The sequence below is a fragment of the Stegostoma tigrinum genome, chromosome 12 (assembly GCF_030684315.1).
Source record: "Stegostoma tigrinum isolate sSteTig4 chromosome 12, sSteTig4.hap1, whole genome shotgun sequence".
In the NCBI taxonomy this organism is placed as follows: Eukaryota; Metazoa; Chordata; class Chondrichthyes; order Orectolobiformes; family Stegostomatidae; genus Stegostoma; species Stegostoma tigrinum.
Window position 1 is genome coordinate 40841772 of NC_081365.1, and position 19891 is coordinate 40861662.

Here is a 19891-nt window from a genome sequence, read left to right on the forward strand (position 1 = left end):
CTGAATAAAGAAATGTTGGAGTGCAGGTTCATAGTTCCTTGAAAGTGGAGCTGCAGGTAGAAAGGATACTGAAGAAAGTATTTGTTATGCTTGCATTTATTGGTCAGTGCACTGAGTATAGGAGTTGGGAGGTCATGTTGCAGCTGTACAGGACATCGGTTAGGTCACTTTTGGAATAATATGTGCAATTCTGATACAGGAAGAATGTTGTGAAACTTGAAAAGTTTCAGAATAGCTTTACAAGGATGTTACCAGGGTTGGAGGATTTGTGCTATAGGGAGAGGCTGAACAGACAGAGGTTATTTTCCCTGGAGTGTCAGAGGCTGAGGGGTAACCATATAGAGGCTCATAAAATCCTGATAGGCATGGACAGGGTGAATAGACAAGGTTTTTTCCTCGGAGTGGGTTATCCAAAACTAGATGACACAGGTTTGAAGTGAGAGGAGAAAGATTGAAACGAGACCTAAAGGTCAACTTTTTCATGCAAAGGTTGGTGCGTGTATAGAACAAGATACTAGAAGCTGGTACAATTACAATATTTAAAAGGCATCTGGATGGGTATATGAATAGGAAGAGATATAGAGAGATATGGGCCTACTGCTGGGAAGTGTGACTTGATCAATTTAGGATATCTGGTTGGTATGGATGAATTGGACTGGACTCTTATTTCCATTCTGTACAACTCTATGACTCTACGAATCTACATCAGGGAATGGTGGAGCTAGCTTGCAGAGACAAATAGCCAAATTCATATGTTTTCACATAACTTGGTGCATAAAACTGATCATTATTCTAGATTTATTTGAGGAAATCTATTCTTTAATTGAATTTAAGATATCAAGAGTTACATTTTATAAACCACTTTTAAAAGAAATAATAGCAATCTTCAATTAGCCAATGAAAAGTTAACTTTGGTATCCTAAGATGGTTATGAAATGTTGTTTTCTTCCTACTGGTGTCATTAGAGAATCATCTAAGCCATTAATGGTAAAATTGCTCCCTCAGTCAATGTGGGCCTGCCTGTGTAGTCCAGACTTAATAGATGAAATGTGTGCAGTAAAAGAAGCATGCTATCGTATAACCTGCAGCTGCCTGACATGTTACCAGTGAATATTTCTTCCATTTCAAGTATCCACACAATTGGATTTTGTTTCTCGCTATTTCAAACTCAGACAGCCTGTTACACCAGAATCCAACATTTGTCACCATCTCTAATTCCCCTTGAGACGGTAATGGTTATCCGCTTCCTTGAAATTTTGCAGTCCATAAGATATCAATACACTCACAGTGCTGTTAGGAAGGGAGTTTTAGAATTTTTGAAATGGCAGCATTGAAGGACTGGCAATACACTTCCAAGCCAGGATGGTTTATGGCTTGGAAGAGAACGTGCAGGTTGGGATATTTCTATTCCTCAGCTGTCCTTGTCATTCCAGGCAGTTAAACTTACAGGATTGGGAAGTCCTATGAAAGGAGACTTGGAAGTAACAGTTGAGCACCTTCTAAACGGTGCATACAATGACCACTGTGTGACAGCAATGGAGTTATAAATGCTTAAGGTGATGGATTTTAGGCTGCCTTGTCCCTGGCGGTATTGAACTTTTGAAGTATTGTTGCACTTGCTCTCATCCAGACAAGTGCAGAGTATGCACCACATTCCACACTGTGCCTTGTAGATGGTGGATGGCTTCAAGAGTTAGGGAATAATTTACAAGCTGCAGGTTGTAGCTTCTGACCTGTTCTTGAGGCAATTTGATGATAAGGCTAGTCAATGATAATCTGAAAGATGTTGATAGTAGTGATTCAGCAATGGCAATGCCAGCAAACTTCAAAGGGAGATAATTAGACTCACCCTGGCTATAGGCAGTTATTACGTTGTAGGTGTGTGGCTCAAATCTTATTTGCCACTTATCAGCTCAAATCTGAATGTGGTCCAGATCTTGCTACCTGTGAGCACTAATCAGTTCTACGGAATCATAAATGATACGGAAGTCTTTAGGTCATCAGCAAACATTCCAGGGTCTAGGCCCGAAACGTCAGCTTTTGTGCTCCTGAGATGCTGCTTGGCCTGCTGTGTTCATCCAGCCTCACATTTTATTATCTTGGAATTCTCCAGCATCTGCAGTTCCCATTATCTCTCAGCAAACATTCCCATGTCTGGTTTCATGATGGAGGGAAGGTCACAATGAGGCAACTGAAGATGTTTGGGTCTTGAACCACCCTGAGAAGCCCCTCCAGTAATATCCTAAAGGGCTGTCAACAACCACACGAATTTCCTTCATGGTAGGTATATTTTCAACCAGTGGAGTGCTTTTTCCACTCAAATTCACTGACTTTAATTTTTTTTAATCTCCTTGACATCAACCTTCATCAAAAGCCACTTGGTTGGTCACCCTCATCTCATGTCTGGAATTTGACTCTTTTGTTCATATTTGGACCAGGTCTGCCATGAGATCTGCAGATGAATGTCCTTGACTTTAATGCCTCAACTAAAGAAATATACAGGCATATAAATTATTGCTGCAGCAAATTGACTAATTATTGACTGAGTGCACTGAATGCAACGTTTAAGACATCTGATCATTCTGCAGAACAGATCATTATGACCGAATTAATTATTCCAACGTTTATACCTGACAATTATTTCCAGCCACAAATTCTCTTTTTAAATTGTCATTTTAAACCACCCCAAGTTTAAAGATGATTTATATCTACAACTTAACAGGCAGAGTTAGTTTATGTACAAACTTGTGTTTAGATATATTAAGAATACCTTATCAATTGCTATAATGTAGGCACAACTAAATAAGAATTTTTTTTTACATATCAATACTTTTGTTGTTTGAAAATGGAGAATTGGGTTACTGAGTAATTACAGGCCAGTCAGTCTAACCTCATGGTGGGCAAAATATTTGAAAAAAATTCAGAGTATTAATTGTTATTTAGAAAGTCATGGATGATTCAAGGACAGTCCAAATGGATACATCAAGGTAAAGTCATATCACACTATGGTGATTACATTTTTTGAAAAGATAACGAGGAAGCAATAGTGTACTTCATCCGATCTTCATGGATCATCGAACAGCTTTTTATCAAGGTGTCATATACAGACTGATCAGAAGAATAAAAGCCCATGTGATCTAAGAAAAATCGGCAAATTGGATCCAAAATGCTTCCAGGACAGGAAGAAAAGGGTAACTGTCAATGGGTCTTTTTGAGATTAGAAGGCTTTATCCTGTGGTTCTTCACAGGGGTCAGTACTGCGTCCTTGCTTTTTGTTTGTTATCTATCATTTAGATGTGAAATCATGAAGTTTTCAAAGGATTAAAAAATTGGACATGTGGCTTATTATGAAGAAGAAAATGATAGACTGCAGGAGGTATCAATAGACTGGTCAAGTGGGTTAATAAATGTCAAAATGAATTCAATCCAGAAAAGTGCAAAGTACTGCATTAGGGGAGGACAAACAAGACAGGAAAATACACAATAAACTGGAAAATACTGAGAAGTGCAAACTTTGAATGTGAGACTTTGAATGTAAGCCAAAAAGGCAGAAGGACAGGTAGACAAGGTGGTAAAAAAGTATCAGGGATACTTTCCTTTATTCGACAAGGAGGTTGTCGTGGGAAGGTCTAAAACAATAATTATTCTAAAGCTAGGGTATTATACTCAATCCTCATCACAGAAGGATTACAGAAGAAATGTGTTTGCATTAGACAGAATAAAAAGAGATTTGTGTGAATATGGCAGAGACCCAAAAATGTTAACTAAGAGAAAAGATTGGATTGACTATGGTTGTCTTCTTTGCAACAGGGGATGGTAATGGAAAAATTAATTGAGATGTTTAAAATTTTGAGGGGTTCATTTGAAGGGAATTCACGTTTCTGTTAAGAGACAGCCATAGATTTAAAATAACTAGTAGAAGAATGGAGCGGGAAATTTTCACCCAGAAGGTGGGTGACTTGGACTGGACTTTTAAAATACCTTGACATGTAGTTGAAATGTCTTAACCCACAAATTTACGGGCCAAGAGCTAGAACATGGGATTAGGTTGCATGGTATGTTTTTTGTTGTCTAGAATACATGAACTTTGCTTCTTCTGTGCTGTAAGCCTCTCTGATTCTTTCTGTGGTTTTATTGAAGATTTCCATTATTTATATAAAATTGTTCACACTTACAGTTAAGCTTCCAAACCAATGCCTTTCCATCTAAACCATTATATGACAGAATGAAGGTTATCTCTGGCACTGATCAATATTACACCTACATTTCGTTTGCTGTATACTTGTCTCGAAGTGCAGTATCTTTACATTTATTTCTATGGTCGGGCATGCACAGCATCTTAAAAGTGGCAGCTTGTAAACCTTGTGCAGGACCTTCAAGCTCGATATACACCTGCACAGTTTAGAGAGAACACTGATGGTGACTCACGTTCAGAAGCTTCACTTTTAAAGTATCCAATCAATTTTATCACTTCATCAGTTCTTTCAAAAGACCGAACTTCTGCCCGAGATTCAATTATTTCCACTGGATCTTCCATCACCTGTTGATGAAAGAAAAGTTCCAACATTGATTTCATTCTTAAACATTAGTGTATTTTCAGCATGAAAAGATGACCTTCAATACTTTTCCCTGAACCAAGGGCAGCAGTGTTGGATATTGTATATTCATAATACGGGCTTCTACTACTTTAATGCAGCATCAGGTTTCCTTCTGAGGAGGAATTACCGTTGGTTTGTATCTTCATAGCCTTCCACTTGGTGGATGTTGTGAAGTAATGTAAGGATTTTCAGTCTGACTATCAGACAGTCTACAACTTGAAAGCTACCTCCAAGGCAGTAACCATCGGTCAATAGGGTAATTAGCACTATCTTCCAGGAGGATTTTAGTCAATCATACAACCCATACAATTGGGAGAATAGGTAATATCCGCCAGTCACAAGTCTCCTGCTGATGGTGATCCAGAATTCACAAAAACAGCTCCACTCTCTATGACTAAGTATAATTGTTTTTTGCAATACAAAGTCTCTTACTTTGCCAAAAATGGCAGTGCAATTTTTTTTATCAGTCACACTGATAAAGTAATAGAGTCATAGAGATATACAGCATGGAAACAGGCCCTTCAGCCCACTTTGTCCAAGCCGACCAAGTTGCCTAAACTGAACTAGTCCCATTTGCCTGCATTTGGCCCATATCCTCTCAACCTTTCCTATCCATGTACTTGTCCAAATGTTTTTTTAAATGCTACAATTGTACTTGCCTATATCACTTGCCCCGGCAGCTTGTTCTTTATATGCAGCATTCTCTGTGTGAGAAAGTTGCTCCTTACATCCCTTTTAAATCTTTCCCCTCTCACTGTAAATCTATGCCCTCTAGTTTGAGGAAACACAAATTGGAGATACTTCTCTGATAAAATGGAAAATTATATTTTGCTCTGCAAGCAAGCGGCACCAACTGGGGGAAGAGCTGAAGCAATTAAGGGGAACTATCAAGAATTATGGGGAGAGCAGCAGTTGGGGACGGGGGGAGACTGGGGTAAATTTAGGGGAGAGGACTTGTGAGAAGCAATTCAAGGAAGGGTATCATCTATCAGGCTACACATACAACTGAATAGTCTTGGCTGCTTCATAGCACACCAAGTTGCTGTAAAGGCTTCAAAGGTGCCTTGAGACCTCTATTTCTAGGATAACATAATTAAGTTTACCCATTTATGTGTAACTGTTATTGTAAACAGCGTAGTCTTGACCATTTCCATGTGCAATAGTATCATGTTCCACTTCTTTCAGTCAGTTTTAATTTTCAATGTATTTTGAAACCCTACACACTTCAAACTTATATTGAAAGTGTTCACAGAATTAGCTACATTTTTCCAGAGTCTACTTCATATAACAACATGCAGAGATGTTCCTGGAAGTTCTAAACAGGTATGAAAGGTTCAGTACCCTGGTTGACATTCCCGAGATAAATTCATTTAAAATGCTTATGAATAATCTCACAAGTGCTTTCTCTCTCTTTGCAACAAGACAAAGCAGAGCAGAAAGGACAACGGTCTTTAACTCCATTGATTTTGTTGAAGGATTTGGAGTATAGGAGCAAGAATAGGTCATTCAGCCCCTTAAAACTGCTCTGCTCTTCCAAGTCATAACTGATCTTCTATCTCAATGCTATATCTCTTGATATCAATCATTTCCAGAAATTTAATGATCTCTGTGTTGAATATACTCACTGAACTTGCGCAGCTCTCTGAGGTACGGAAATCCTAAGATTCACTATCCACTGAGTGAAGAAATTCCTTCTCACCTCAGTCCTAAATTGTTTGTTCATTATTTTGTGACTGTGTCTCCTACTTATAGAACCCTCCCTCAAGCCAGTGTAACATCCTTTTTGCATCCACCATCTCAAACCCTGCAACAATGTTATAAATGTCAACGAGATCATCTGTCATTCCTCTAAACATCACAGAATACATGTCATAGAGAATACAGAATAAATACATTGATTGTAGACAATAATAAATACATTTATGTACTCTACACAAGACATTAGAGTTCTTTCAGTAACGCTGGCCTAGCAGTGGCAGTAAAAATCCCCCCAAAGTGTCACAGTTCCAAATTCAAGATTTTCCTAACCGCATTTTAAAATTTAGAACTTTAATATATAAGTTCATTTATTTAGCATTTGAAAGCAAGCTCCCATCTTCAGAGATGGCCTCTTCACTATAAGTTAAGGTTATTTGTTGATAATATACATACAATTCCTCTAATGATGAAGAGGCCCAGGTCAGCCCACAACAGGACTTAGATAACATCTATATTTGAGCTAGCAAGTATCAGTGAATGCTCATGATAGTTAAGTGCTAATATTAACTACATTGAACAAGAGCAGGGCCAGTTTTCTCCAACTAACCTTTAGTTCTTCATTCACACCAACAACCTCATCATCAACGCATTTGAGGCCACTAACCAGATTGTGAACTGAACCCACCACAGCACTACGTCTATAAAAGTAAAGCAAAGTTGAATATTCTATGCTGTTGCTCACTTTCTTAACCCTCAACTCCTCTCTTCCATATAAAAGACTCAAACCAAGGGATTGATAGAATACTCACCACTCCCTCGGATGGGTGCAGATATAACAATGTTCACTAAGCTCAATGCCAACTAGAATAGAACGGCTTGCTGGAACATTGCCCTGCGTCACTGAACTCAATGGCCCAGAAATTCCAATCAGTTGTCAGAAACCCAATTTCCACCCTGATCAGACAAAACAAATGTAGATACCTTAGATTACTTCTTCACTGGTAATCCCTGAACAGGAGCTTCCTGTCACAAAACAGGGAATATCTGTCGAAGAATCCATGTATCCAGCAAGGGAGAGGATTGTCATTGAAAGAACATCCTCTCTTATAGTAGTTCTTGTGAATGTTCTGTGATTTTTATGGCCAACGGTAAAGTCAGCTGCTCTGACAACTACTGTGATGTAAAATCAGTGTATGGGTAGTGTGACAGTTGGGGAGCGTAGGCTGAGTTTGTCCAATGGGCGAGCAGAGTAGGGTAACAAATGCGTGAGGGGTTAAGGTGGCAGCTCAGTGAGGGAATAGAATGGTAAAGTTCCTGGAGGATGAGGGGATAGTGGGAGGCGACAGCATGCCTGATGGCTTAGGGAGTATATTGCAATAAGTGGTGAAATATTTAGAACTGGACAAGGGTCAGGTTGGGAGGGCAGTTGGCAAGGTGCCATCCCAAGAACAGGGATGTTCGTATCAGGCTGGACAGCGTGGCAGGGCGGGTGAAGGGGAACAGGTCTGTGGGAAGAGTGTCCATTCTGATGGCTTGGGTACAGGATACAGGGATTCAATGGTAGGGATGGGGGTGAGGTAAGGTGGGAGTGTGGTCAGTCCAGCAGAGGCCTAATGCTGAGCTGGGTTGAGATGGACTGGGCTGAGGTGGTGTCAGATCAGGGGGAAAGGCTATCAGGTCAGGGCGGAGGATGTGGGACTACCAGTAGAGATGGTGTTAATTCCCAGGGGAATTTGGTGGGGTAGCCTCAGGAGGAGGAGGTGTCAGGCTGGCAGGGGGAGGCTCAGGAGGAGAAGGGGTTCCTGAAAGGAGAGAAATATCAGGGTCAAAAGTGAGGGTATCATTGTTGGTCAGCCATGAGTCAGGGGTTCACTTTGACAACCACTCAGGACTTGGGGTAGGCTTTAAACACCTAATGCTTCCTGGATATTACCAAACTTATTCAGGCTGGAACTCTCTGAAATCCCCAACATTGAAGGGCTTTATTAGAAGGTTCCACACTCAAGCGATTTATCTGCTGGAATTACAGTTTCCCAGGCACTCCCCTTGGGAGTCATTTGCAGGAATTTCTGCTTGGTCCTAACACACAACTTCAGACAATGATCCTCTAAAGGGTATCTGGCCATCAGAATATCTGACCCAATCCTCACTCCACTCCACCACCAGTATAGAGGGGTGGGAATATGTACAATATGCACAATCCATAGATAACAGTGGTCCTAATCACTAGCCTATGTCTTCCCTTGATGGGTGTATGGATGGATTCCTTCAGAGGAAGGCAACTTGGACTCAGCTGCACTGTTGAGTAGCTGCTAATACATGAAACATGACTACTTGGGCAAATTATTTGTGACCATGCCACAACATACAGCACCACTTATGCCACTGGAAAACTGGCAAAACAAACTGCATTTAATTACTTGAGAAGAAGACCCTGAAAGGTACTAGTGACACGGCTGGTTTTACTCACGTCCAGAAGGAATGCGACAAGGACTTCAGGAGAGAGCTCGCCATCATATTCAATAAGATGATCATCTTTAAAAATATACACACTCCCAATTTCGATCAAACCTGTGAAAAATGGAGGCATTAAGTGAAAGAGAACATATTCTGGAAGCTGGATGTTATTCCAAAGCGCTTTAAAATCTAACACAACTACATTGCCATGAATATTTATCGCTCAGCTCTGAGTAGCTCTGATGCTTCAACAAGTAGCTCTACTATCGATGTGGGTTGCTGTTTGAATTCAGCACTAGTTACGATAATCTTGCAGCTCATACAACAAAATTTAATCATGAAACTGGGCTCTGCAGCATGAAACCTGTAAAAAGTGAGTACCGGGCTTTGCAGCCAGTTCTATGGAGTCAGTACAGTGCCACATACTGGGAAAGATGCTGGCTTGGGCATGACATGCATGTACTGGAAGAATCTGAAATGTTTGGAATGTGAAGACTCCTCTCCAAGGTGGTCTTTAGTTGGTCCCCAAACCAAACAGGCACAGATGGCCTGCAGACCTGCCTGGTGGGCTGACCCCCCAACCTGCCACTGACCAGCTGGCCTCCTTATTCCCTATTGACAAGGCAAAGGTACCTTCACAGGCCTTAAACCAGACAACTCTGCAACTTTCGTCCTCTCCCATTCCAGGCCTGAAAATTCAGATGCTGTAGACACATTGTCATTATATTTCCTACCTGTAGACAGTAGCAGGATGATAGGGCATATGGATTTGCCACACAAATAGAGCTTGCACTGATGCAGGGACTTTTATCGATCCACATGCAACTCTGTTGGTATTCTATTCTGGGCAGTTACTGGCTCCAGTCAGAACTAAGAACATACAAACTCATTGCGTGCTGCACGTTTTTTATTCTGAAGTGTGCACCTTGGAAAAGCTCAAACAACTCTAAGAAGGCACATGAGCATCGGCTGAACACTCACGAGTGTCACTTGACTCACCTCTTCAAGAGACACTATCCCAATATTACATAACACAGAACACCCCTCCCCCTTTACTTTCTAACTTCTCCTTAAACAAAACCCAAGTATTTATACAGTTCTAAACTCAACATATATAAGCTGCAAAACATTCACAAGGACATGGCACAAGGTACAACAAACAGGAAGGTCATTTAATCAGAGATTCTGTTCAGCGGGTGCCTATTTTTCACTGGCTGTCTTTTTACTCTTAGAGCCAGTCTCACCTTAGGGATTCATGGAGCTCTCACATAAAGGGGGCTTGACTCTAGGGGGCATAGACACAGTATCTTCCACAGGAGCAGTATCCATGCTGGCGATGGTGGGTTGCTTCAGAGACAGTGTACTGCCTTCAGGAAGTAAGGCGGAAGTCCCCTCTTGAGGGACTGTGGTGGTGGGAGTTTCCAAAACTAGGGGTGTGCTGTTAACAGCTGGTCAGTGTGCCTTCACCACACAATCTCATCATGGGTCTGACTACGTAGAATATGAGACCTGTCTGGGTCAAAACTGGGACCCACATTGAAGCAACTCCATAGAGGCCAGTATCCCATCACCAAGTCACACTTTATTTACATGTGGAGAATCCTTGACTTGAAAGGTACCTGACTTTCAGAAACTAATCCAGCTCTCATCTAAAAGGCAAACCGTACACTTCCTGCAAACTCCGTTTTGTCCAGCAATATTTTATTCCCATTGCCTTACCCCCTTCCTTCAGTTTGGTTGTAGTTCTCAGACAGCTGAAATTAATTCTGAAGCTTTATAATGTCTGATATTTTTCTTCATACCTTCAATTTTATTTAGTATGTAACAGATGGTAAGAAATTTGGCTTCCACCACTAAACTTGGTTCATGCACAATAGCTCTGTTGCATTTGCTGCTATGGTTAATGTCTCAAATGAATTGAAAAAGAAAACAAACTATGGATAAAGTTGTACCAAGAGCGTACATTCATAAGTAGACCTCCTGTTTCCCCAGTATGAATTGCTTACCTAAATCCAGAAAGAGCAGAGCTACAGGTTAACAACAGTGAAGTTAACTTATGATACAAGTACTACACTTAATGGGAGCAACAGATGTTGTTCTTTTGAAGCAAGATAACAATGTACGACTACCACTTAATCCATATTGAAGGGTATTTTTCATATCACATGAAAACTACTTTTATTGTTATCACTTTTTCCACACTTCTATTCAAGTTCTGCTACATGGCAGTATGTTCTGACCGCAATCTGATCACACTTGCAGTTGGAATTTTATTTAATAAGAGCTATGAATTTTCAGCGCAGGCTGAACACTCAACACTGTCGGCCATTGAGATGTGAGATCCATTCCTATCACAACGCAACTTCAAAGGGTTCTTTTTACTTCTTAAGAGGATTCTTTTTACTTCCCAAAATCTTAGTTTTCCATTGTGTTTCAGCAAATCTGCTCTTATGCATCTTTTTTTAAAGAGGTAATAACGATGAAGCAGACTTGTGAAGCAAAGCACAACCCTATTTCAAAAATATCTGAGTTTTAAAAGTAGAGGTAAATAAGTACAACACTTCAAATGAATTATCATAAAGGGTAATGTCATATAAAACCACAGTTTATCAAGTTTCTAAATTAAACACAGAGACATTGGAGAACCTCAGCAGCTCCGGAAGCATCTGTGGAGATTAGCATTTATTTAACCACTGTCTCTACTTCTATTCTTCGACAGAACCATTTTCTATTAAAGTTTAATTGTAACAGAGTACTGCAGGACTGGATGCAATAACTAGCAATTTTGGACTCCTTCAGGATTCTTCATGTATGGAATTTATTGATGATTCCAAAGAGTATAAGCACCACAAACACAAATATTACCATATCACAGCTTTTGAAGTTAAACTAATATTCCTTCGGAGGAGTCACATTGAAACAGTGAACATAATGTCCTCTGGCAGAGATACTAGCCCCTTCCATGCAATTGCATTGATATTTCAGGATGGAAATTCTTGAAAGCACAAGCTGCTATAGTTGTAGTGAGGAAAACCTGCGATCTGAGTGAACAGGGCCAGCAACAATATATAGCCTCAACCAAACTGAAAGAATTAACAGTGCAGGAGAGGGAAGTGTAAATTACTGTTAAATTATGGTAACACTGCTATATCAGGCATATATTAGGGTATGTGTGAGAAGAAAAATAAGTGGCAGAAAGTAAGATCAAGATTAAAAGGAAGAGAAAGTGAAAATAATAAGAAAAGAAAGATTGGATTAAAAGGTTCTGATGAATATCACTGATCTGAAATATTAAATCTGCTTCTGTTCCTACAACTGTTGTCTAACCACTTTTTTGTATTCTTGTTTTTATACTGGATTTCTGAGAAATACTGAGAGGGAAAGAAAGATTGACTTTTAAATAATTTTTTTTAAATTTTAAAAAATTAAAAATTTTAAAGGAACATGAAGGAACAGATTAAAAAATAAATGTTACTTTTAAAAAAAGTCTTTTAGAGTGACTTAAATTTTAAGGAATGAGACTCCACACATGCAGTAGTACTTTTTCAGTGGCAGAGAGATTAGTAAGCTTTAGTCAGCATTTACAATGTCACTAATGGGCACCTAGACTGAAATGGACAGGATTTAATTTTCTGTGGTGAAATTAGTTCAACTCTGCTGCATAAGTACAGAACTATCAGTTATAGAACAGTATGGCACAGAATGGAGTTATTTGATTCATTGAATCTATGCCAATTCTTTTAAAGATCAATTCAGTTTGTCTCATTCCCTGGATTTTATCCAATATCCCTGCTTTTTTTCTTTCTCCTCCAAATATTTGTTAAATTCCCTTTCTGAAGTCAGTCACTGAATCTGTACTCTTCAAATCCCAATGACTTGCAACACTAAAATGATCCTCCCAAGGTCATGGGATAACACGGTGTGAAGCTGGATGAACACAGCAGTCCAAGCAGCGTGAGGGGAGCAGGAAAGCTTGACGTTTCAGGTCGGGAGCCTTCTTCAGAAATGGGGGAGGGGAAGGGGATTCTGAAATAAATAGGGAGACGGGGGAGGCGGATAGAAGATGGATAAAGGAGAAGATAGGGTGAGAGGAGACAGTGAAGGTGAATGTAGGTGGGGAGTTAGGGGGAGATAGGTCAGTCCAAGGAGGACGGACAGGTCGGGGGGTGGAGGTGGGATGAGGTTAGTGGGTAGGGGATGGGGGTGGGGCTTGAGGTGGGAGGAATTGTTAGGGAGGCGGGGACTAGCTGGGCTGGTTTTGGCATGTGGTCGGGGGAGGGGAGATTTTGAAGCTTCTGAAGTCAAAACAGAATTCCCCTCGTCCTCACATACCACCCGACCAACCTCCAAATCCAACGCATCATCCTCCAACATTTCCACCATCTGCAATCCGACCCTACCACCAAAGGCATTTTTCCCTCCCCACCCTTATCTGCTTTACAGAGGGACCACTCTCTCTGTGACTCACTTGTCCAGTCCACACCCCCCCTCAAACCCCACCACCCCCGGCAATTTTCCCTGCAACCAAAGCAAGTGCTACACCTGCCCCTATACCACCCCCCTCACCCCCATCCCAGGCCCTAGGAAGACTTTTCACATCAAACAGACGTTCACCTGCACATCTGTCAATGTTATATACTGTATCCGCTGTTCCTGCTGTAGCCTCCTCTACATCGAGGAAACCAAACGGAGGTTTGGGGACCGCTTTGCGGAACACCTATGCTCTGTTCGCAACAAACAACTACACCTCCCAGTCACGAACCATTTCAATTCCACAACCCCCCCACCCCAATCCTTGGATGACATGTCCATCCTGGGCATCCTGCATTGCCACAATGCCGCCACCCAAAAGCTGCAGGAACAGCATGTCATATTTCGCTTGGGAACTCTGCAGCCCAAGGGTATCAATGTGGATTTCACAAGCTTCCCATCAAGATTTCCCATCATCAACATCTTGGGGGTTATCACTGGCCAGAAACTGAACTGGAAAAGTATTACTCTGGCTAGAGTAGAAAGCCAGAGGCTAGGAACTCTCCAACAAGTAATTCACAACCTGACTTTCCAATACCAAACATCATATACAAGGCACAAGTCAACAGTGTGATGGAATACTTTCCACTGGTCTGGCTGACAGTAGGTCCAACAACACTCAAAAAGCTAAAATGATCCAGAAAAAAGCAGCCTACAGAATTGGCACCCCATGAACTATCAACATTCTACCCCCCACACTATTGACACACAATAGTAGCACACAAGATACAATAATTCACCAAGGTTTCAGTGACAGCACTTCCCAAACATATGAATTCTCCACCTAAAAGGGTAAGAGCACAAGATGCATGAGAATACTATCACCTGCAAGTTTCTCTCTAAGCCACAAATTAACTTGTCGTGGAAGTCTATCATGGTTCCTTTCGTGTCGCTGGGTCAAAATCTTGGAACTTCATTTTTATAAGCATAATGGTATCCCTACACCCAAAGGACTGAAGCATTTCAAAAAGGTAGCTCACCAACACTTTCTCGAGGATAATTAGGGATGGGCAACAAATGCTAGCCCACATCCTACCTATGAATTCAAAAAGCCTCTGAAGATGTGGAATAAAATTATCATGTTAATTTAAGAGTCTAAAAAATGGTAAATGCTGGCATTATCCCTTATAAATTTCTTAAATGGGCAATAAAGAACTTGTCGTCAGTGCTAATGGAGATCGCCAAATTAGAAATGAGTACGAAAAACTAGTGTTAAGAACGGTCACTACTCCAGTATTAAAGACATGGTAGAGTTGGCTATCAGTAAAGTCTGAACAGTGCCAGGCATTGTTGTGCTGCTTATCTGAATGCTGGCTGCCAAGAAGAATTAGATTCAGAGTATAGATTACATTTGGGATTTGATTGCAACACATTTCCAAGTTTGCTGAAACCCATCCCAGCCTGTCACAATAAATTTTGCAGCCCTGATCTATAACCTTATAAGGGAAAGTAAACCATTGGTTCACATTTAGACATTTTTCCAAATGCTTGAATTTTCCAAAAGGCACTAATGACATGATAACGCCATGGCTCCATTTTCCATCAATTCCACTACAGTTATACGTTTTCTTTTTCATTTTCAAACACATGTTGCTGTCTCTCCAGTCCTAAACTCTTTATGTCACCAACCAACATAGATCACTATTTACATTCTTCAATAGTTAAAATACTCCTAATTTCGGCCACCTGCGGAGAGACCTCATCCAATATGGAAGTCAGCACATTCTAACATGAAATGAGAACATGCATCCTGACTGCCACAATGGAAACTCAGACCTATTTTAATTCCTTGAATTACTGAAAAACTGATGATATCATAAGCCTCCAAACGAACTGGTCACATGAAAAACATATACTGATCCATATAAAGTCAATTAGATAGGATTGACGGTGGTCAGGCAAATGTAAAGAGGCTTCAAGATAATTAAGACAAATTGCATGAGTCAGCAAATGCATGGCAGATGCAATACAGCATGCATAATTTAGTAACAGAAAAAGAACAGAGCAGGGTATTCACAACATCCCCACAGTATGGAAACAGGTTTTTCAGCCCAACAAGTCCACACCGATCTCAGAGCATCCCACCCATTCCCCTTGTAACCTACCTAATCTACACATCCCTAAACACTAAGGGCAATTTAGCACGGTCAATCCACCTAACCTGCATGCCTTTGGACAGGGGGAGGAAACCAAAGCAAACCCACACAGAGAATGTGCAAACTCCACACAGATAGTCGCTTGAGGATAGAACGGAACCCGGGTCCCTGGTACTGTGAGGCAGCAGTGCTAACCACTGAGCCACTATGCCACCGAGTAGTGATAGGTTGGGAAACGTTGATGTACAATGGGATCCGGGTGCCCTCATACACTGGTCACTGAAAGCAAGCATGTAGTTGCAGCAAACAGTTAGGAAGGTAAATGGTATGCCAATTTCACAGCAAGATAGTTTGAGCACAGGAGTAAGGAATTCATATTGCTAATGTGCAGGGCCTTGGTAACAGCACACATATAGTACAGTGTATAGTTCTGGTCTCCTTACCCAAGAAAAGATATTCTGACAAGGCTGGACAGATAGGATGCAGGATGCTGTTTCCTTTGTCCAGTGAGGCTCAGAACTACACGTTTATTGTGACAGCCTGGGATGGGTTTCAGCAGATTTGAAAATGTGACACAATCAAATCCTGAATGTAATCTATGCTCTGAATCTAATTCTTCTTGGCAGTCAGCATTCGATAAGCATAGGCCATTTCAAACTGAGATGAAGAGAAATTTCTTCACTCAGATTTCAGTGAAGCTGCAGAACTAGCTACTACAGAAGGCAGTGGAGGCCAAGTCACAGAATATATTTACAAAAGAAATAGATTTCACGAGGCTAAAGACATTAAAGGGTATGGGGAGAGGGTGCGATTAGGCCATTGAGGCAAAAGATCAGCCATGTTCAAGGAGACACAATAGGCCAATTGGCCTATTCATGTCCCCATTTTCTACGCTTCTATGTTTTTGTATCAGTAATTTATAATGCACCAGTTCATTAAAAATAATAAAACTTCTTTATGCAACATCAAGTGTTTCACTTAAATTAGGTCCAGAATCATTGTAATACCCTGCACTAGGGAGTTGGTTAGTTCAATTGGCTGAATGGCTGGTTTACAATATGGAGTAACATCAACAGTACAAGTTCGATTCCTGTACCTGAGGTAAACATGAAGGTCTGACCTTCTTAACTTCAGTCCTCACCTGAGGCACGGAAACCCGCAGGTTAAACTCCCTAACAGTCATCTCTCAGATAAGAAAGTGGGGCTATGGTGACTTGACTTTTCAACTTTACATTCCAACATAAACATAAAATGTTACATTGTATGAACAAAAATATATAGGGCAAGTCCAAGGAAGTCTCACCAGCAATGCACAAAACAAATTAGATTAATTCTAAGCATAAGACAGGCATTAAATTTTCAACTTATTTGCTATAACAGTGCTTAAAGCAGCAAGTTTTGTTTTTGTCGGCAGAGATAAAGGCAAGTAAATGATCTCTATATTTAAAAGCATGAAAAGAAAAACTGTGGGAGTGGTGATGGAAAAGTTCTCTGCCAGGAACAAGGTGAAGGGAGTTTGGCAAGGTCACAAATTGAGATTGCAATACACCACCTAGCTCAGGAAGCTTATTCTAAACAAGCTTGTTGGATTTGATTAAGTGTATAAGATCCTGTGGGGGTTGGTTTAGCTCATTTGGTTGGCTGGTTGGCTTTTGTAAGAGAATGGGTTCAATCCTTAAACTGGCAGAGATCACCACAAAGACTTTATTTCTCAGCCTTTCCACTTACCCAAGCTATGGTGGTCCTCAGGTCAAATCATCACCAGTCATCTCTCTCTAATAAGGTAGCAACCCTAAGATCTCATAAAACTATAGTGACTTGATAAGATCGTGAATGGTCTTGATAAGGTGGACACAGAAAGGATGTTCACACTTATGGATGAGTGTAGAAGCTGTGGGCAGTGTTTGGAAATTAGGGATCACCCTTTCAGGATAGAGATGAGGAGGATTTTGTTTTCTCTCAGAGGCTTGTGCAACTTTGGAACACTGCCTCAGAAGGCAGCAGTCACAAAGTACTTCTAAGACAGAGGTAGATAAATTCCTGCTAGGCAAAGAAATCAAGCGTTGTCGGGGGCCGATGGGAGTGTGATTCCAAACACAAACAGATCAGTCATGATCTTATTGAATGGTGGAATAGGCTCAAAATGGGCCGAATGGTCTATTTTGTAGATTTGCATGAAAGAATTTGCCTCTTTTCATAAACGTTTCTTTAAATGATGTCCCCATCTTCTCTGGTTGTTAATATATTCAGCAATGTCAGCAATAGTAATTAGAAGTCTGAGGAGTTTTCAGTAGTTAATTTCAAGTCAATTAGTTTCAAAACTAATTCTCACCCAGTTTCTTAGCCAGCTTTGCATCTTTCTTCTCATCCACAAGCCCAAATCCAATATTCTTGTCTTGTAAGACCTGAGCTGCCAGCTGCCTCCAAAACAGAAACAAATAGAAACTATTAGTTTTGATCTCTTGCAATTTTCAAATATAATAAACTTTACATGTGTCTTTACTACCATGCAAAAGCGCGGTGTTTATCAAAGTCAGTCCTCAGCATAAACATGTCGCTGGGAGTGTTTTATGTGCTTTGTCCAAGTTTAAAGAGTCCCCACCAGTCAACTCGAATCAAGTCTTACCTCGAGAACCAATTCCACGCGGTCAAACCGCTTCTGAGCAACTTTGTCTCCTGCAGGAACCGACGCGTGATACAAGAGGCACAGAATATCGTACTTTTCCAAAATCTTTTGGTAGTTTTTCATATCGACATCGGCAACTCTGTCTTTTCCATCATATCGGGGGAATTCAAGTCCATCTTCTGCTCTGCAGCTGATGCAGGCGACAAAGAAAGTCGCCAAACAGAGCCAGATTGTATTCATTGTAAAAGTTATATTATTTACACAACACCACACAATAAAACAAAAGAGGAAGTAAAATTGCTTCACTGGAAAGATTATGCCTTCCTCCTGTAGTACATGTTACAACTCCTGACCAGAGAAACAGACAGAGGGAGAGGGAACAAATAGAACAGTCCCTGGAGAAAGAATAGATGGAGGCAGAGCCCAGATACTTCACATACCAACCTCCTGCACCCTTACCACTTCAAACTCCATTTTAAGAAGCCAGTTGTTTCCAGCTAAAAATACACTGCACTGAAACAGCAAAGGCACGAGTCGAAGGGGGATTCGCCATCGTCATTTTGAAGAGCTTTTCTGTGGAGGGGAGAGAGAAATTGACCTTTCAGATAGACACTGCAAACTGTAAAAAAAAACTATCAGCCTTACATTAATGTTACCTTCTATCTCTCAAAGCAACTAACGCTGAATGCAGATAACGTTTCCATCTTGGCACGTTGACGCTGTTTGGAAAGGTTACGGGATTGAGAGAATGCTTCAAACGCAGGCGGAGTGAATGATTGTACCGTTCTGCTTTATATAGACCATAAGAGCCATAGCCGGGAGGCCAGCCAGATAGTTTATTGTAGGATCTGTGACACTGGCAAACCAATCTGACTGTATCATGGTGCACTTTTCAATGCATTCAAAAATACATTAAAGAACAATTGAACTTCTTTCTCTACAGAAAATCAAAATGATACAACGTAAAATTATCTAATTTAAATCCGTCATTCGAGCTGTACAGTGTTATTCAACGCATTATGTTCTCAACAAAATATATTTCATGTATGTATTTTAAAACGCGCTGCTCGAAAAATTCTGTGGCGACAAAACAAATGCAAAACTAAATCGTAGTTTATCATTTACAAGAAGTCGGCTATCAGTTAATTTAATGATTATTAATAGTTCATTGGCTATACCTTTTCACATACTCAGGGTACAATAGTTCACAGTGCGGATCACATTCAGGGCTTCAGCATTATAAAAGAGGTGCAATAAGTGAAATGTTGGGGCTGATGATTGACAGGTCGACAAAAGAATCCACCTCATGTCTCCCTCCGAGGAACCTCAACCATCAGTTTGAAACCTCCAACACAACTGAAGAACAGCGCCCTCCACTGAACTGTGAAGCAATGAGAGTCAAAATGTCATCTGGATGAAATGTGTGCACATTTTTATCCGGATTCAGAAATGCACTGTACGTACATTTCGTATCTGTGAATATGTTATTGCCAATAGTTTGTAAACGTTTCCTATGGCTCTGTTAAAGACCCTGACCAAAATATTTGTGTTCGCTAAAGTATTATAATCTATATTTCATACAAGCTGGGTGTATGTTAAATGTTTCTCACCAGAATAATGATGATTTTCCCTCACAGTGGAAATCTGGGGGAGTGAAAAAATAATTTTGAGTGCTGCTGAAGCTGATTATATTATAGTTTGTTGCTGTTCCTTAGAGAAGCCTGTTCATGGCATCTTTTCCAGTCTAAAGGCTGGGGGTGTGCAAGATTTGACTGAATGCACTACCCTGATTTTCTTGCTTAACCTTTTGGAATGCCACGACTACAGCCTAGAAGAAAGTAGCTGCAAACATTTCTGCCATCAAGACATGGCCTGATTTATCATGT

The 19891-nt window shown here is 40.6% G+C and overlaps 1 protein-coding gene across 3 annotated transcripts in view; it reads right to left on the reverse strand.

Moving 5' to 3' along the window:
- Positions 1-19344, reverse strand: part of LOC125456728 (calsequestrin-2) — a 37412-nt gene extending 18068 nt beyond the window's left edge. The window contains exons 1-6 of one of the 3 annotated variants that reach the window (XM_059650302.1): positions 18662-18781; positions 18465-18578; positions 18006-18195; positions 17712-17796; positions 8767-8867; positions 4429-4540 (exon numbers count right to left, since the gene is read on the reverse strand). In XM_059650302.1, coding sequence (XP_059506285.1) covers positions 4429-4540; positions 8767-8867; positions 17712-17796; positions 18006-18128 — 421 coding nt within the window. In that variant the 5' untranslated portion in view covers positions 18129-18195; positions 18465-18578; positions 18662-18781. Of the gene's footprint in view, positions 1-4428; positions 4541-8766; positions 8868-17711; positions 17797-18005; positions 18579-18661; positions 18782-19183 lie in introns of those variants that run through there. The other 2 variants (XM_048540094.2, XM_048540093.2) reach the window with 2 other exon arrangements.
- Positions 19345-19891: the final 547 nt, after the last annotated feature.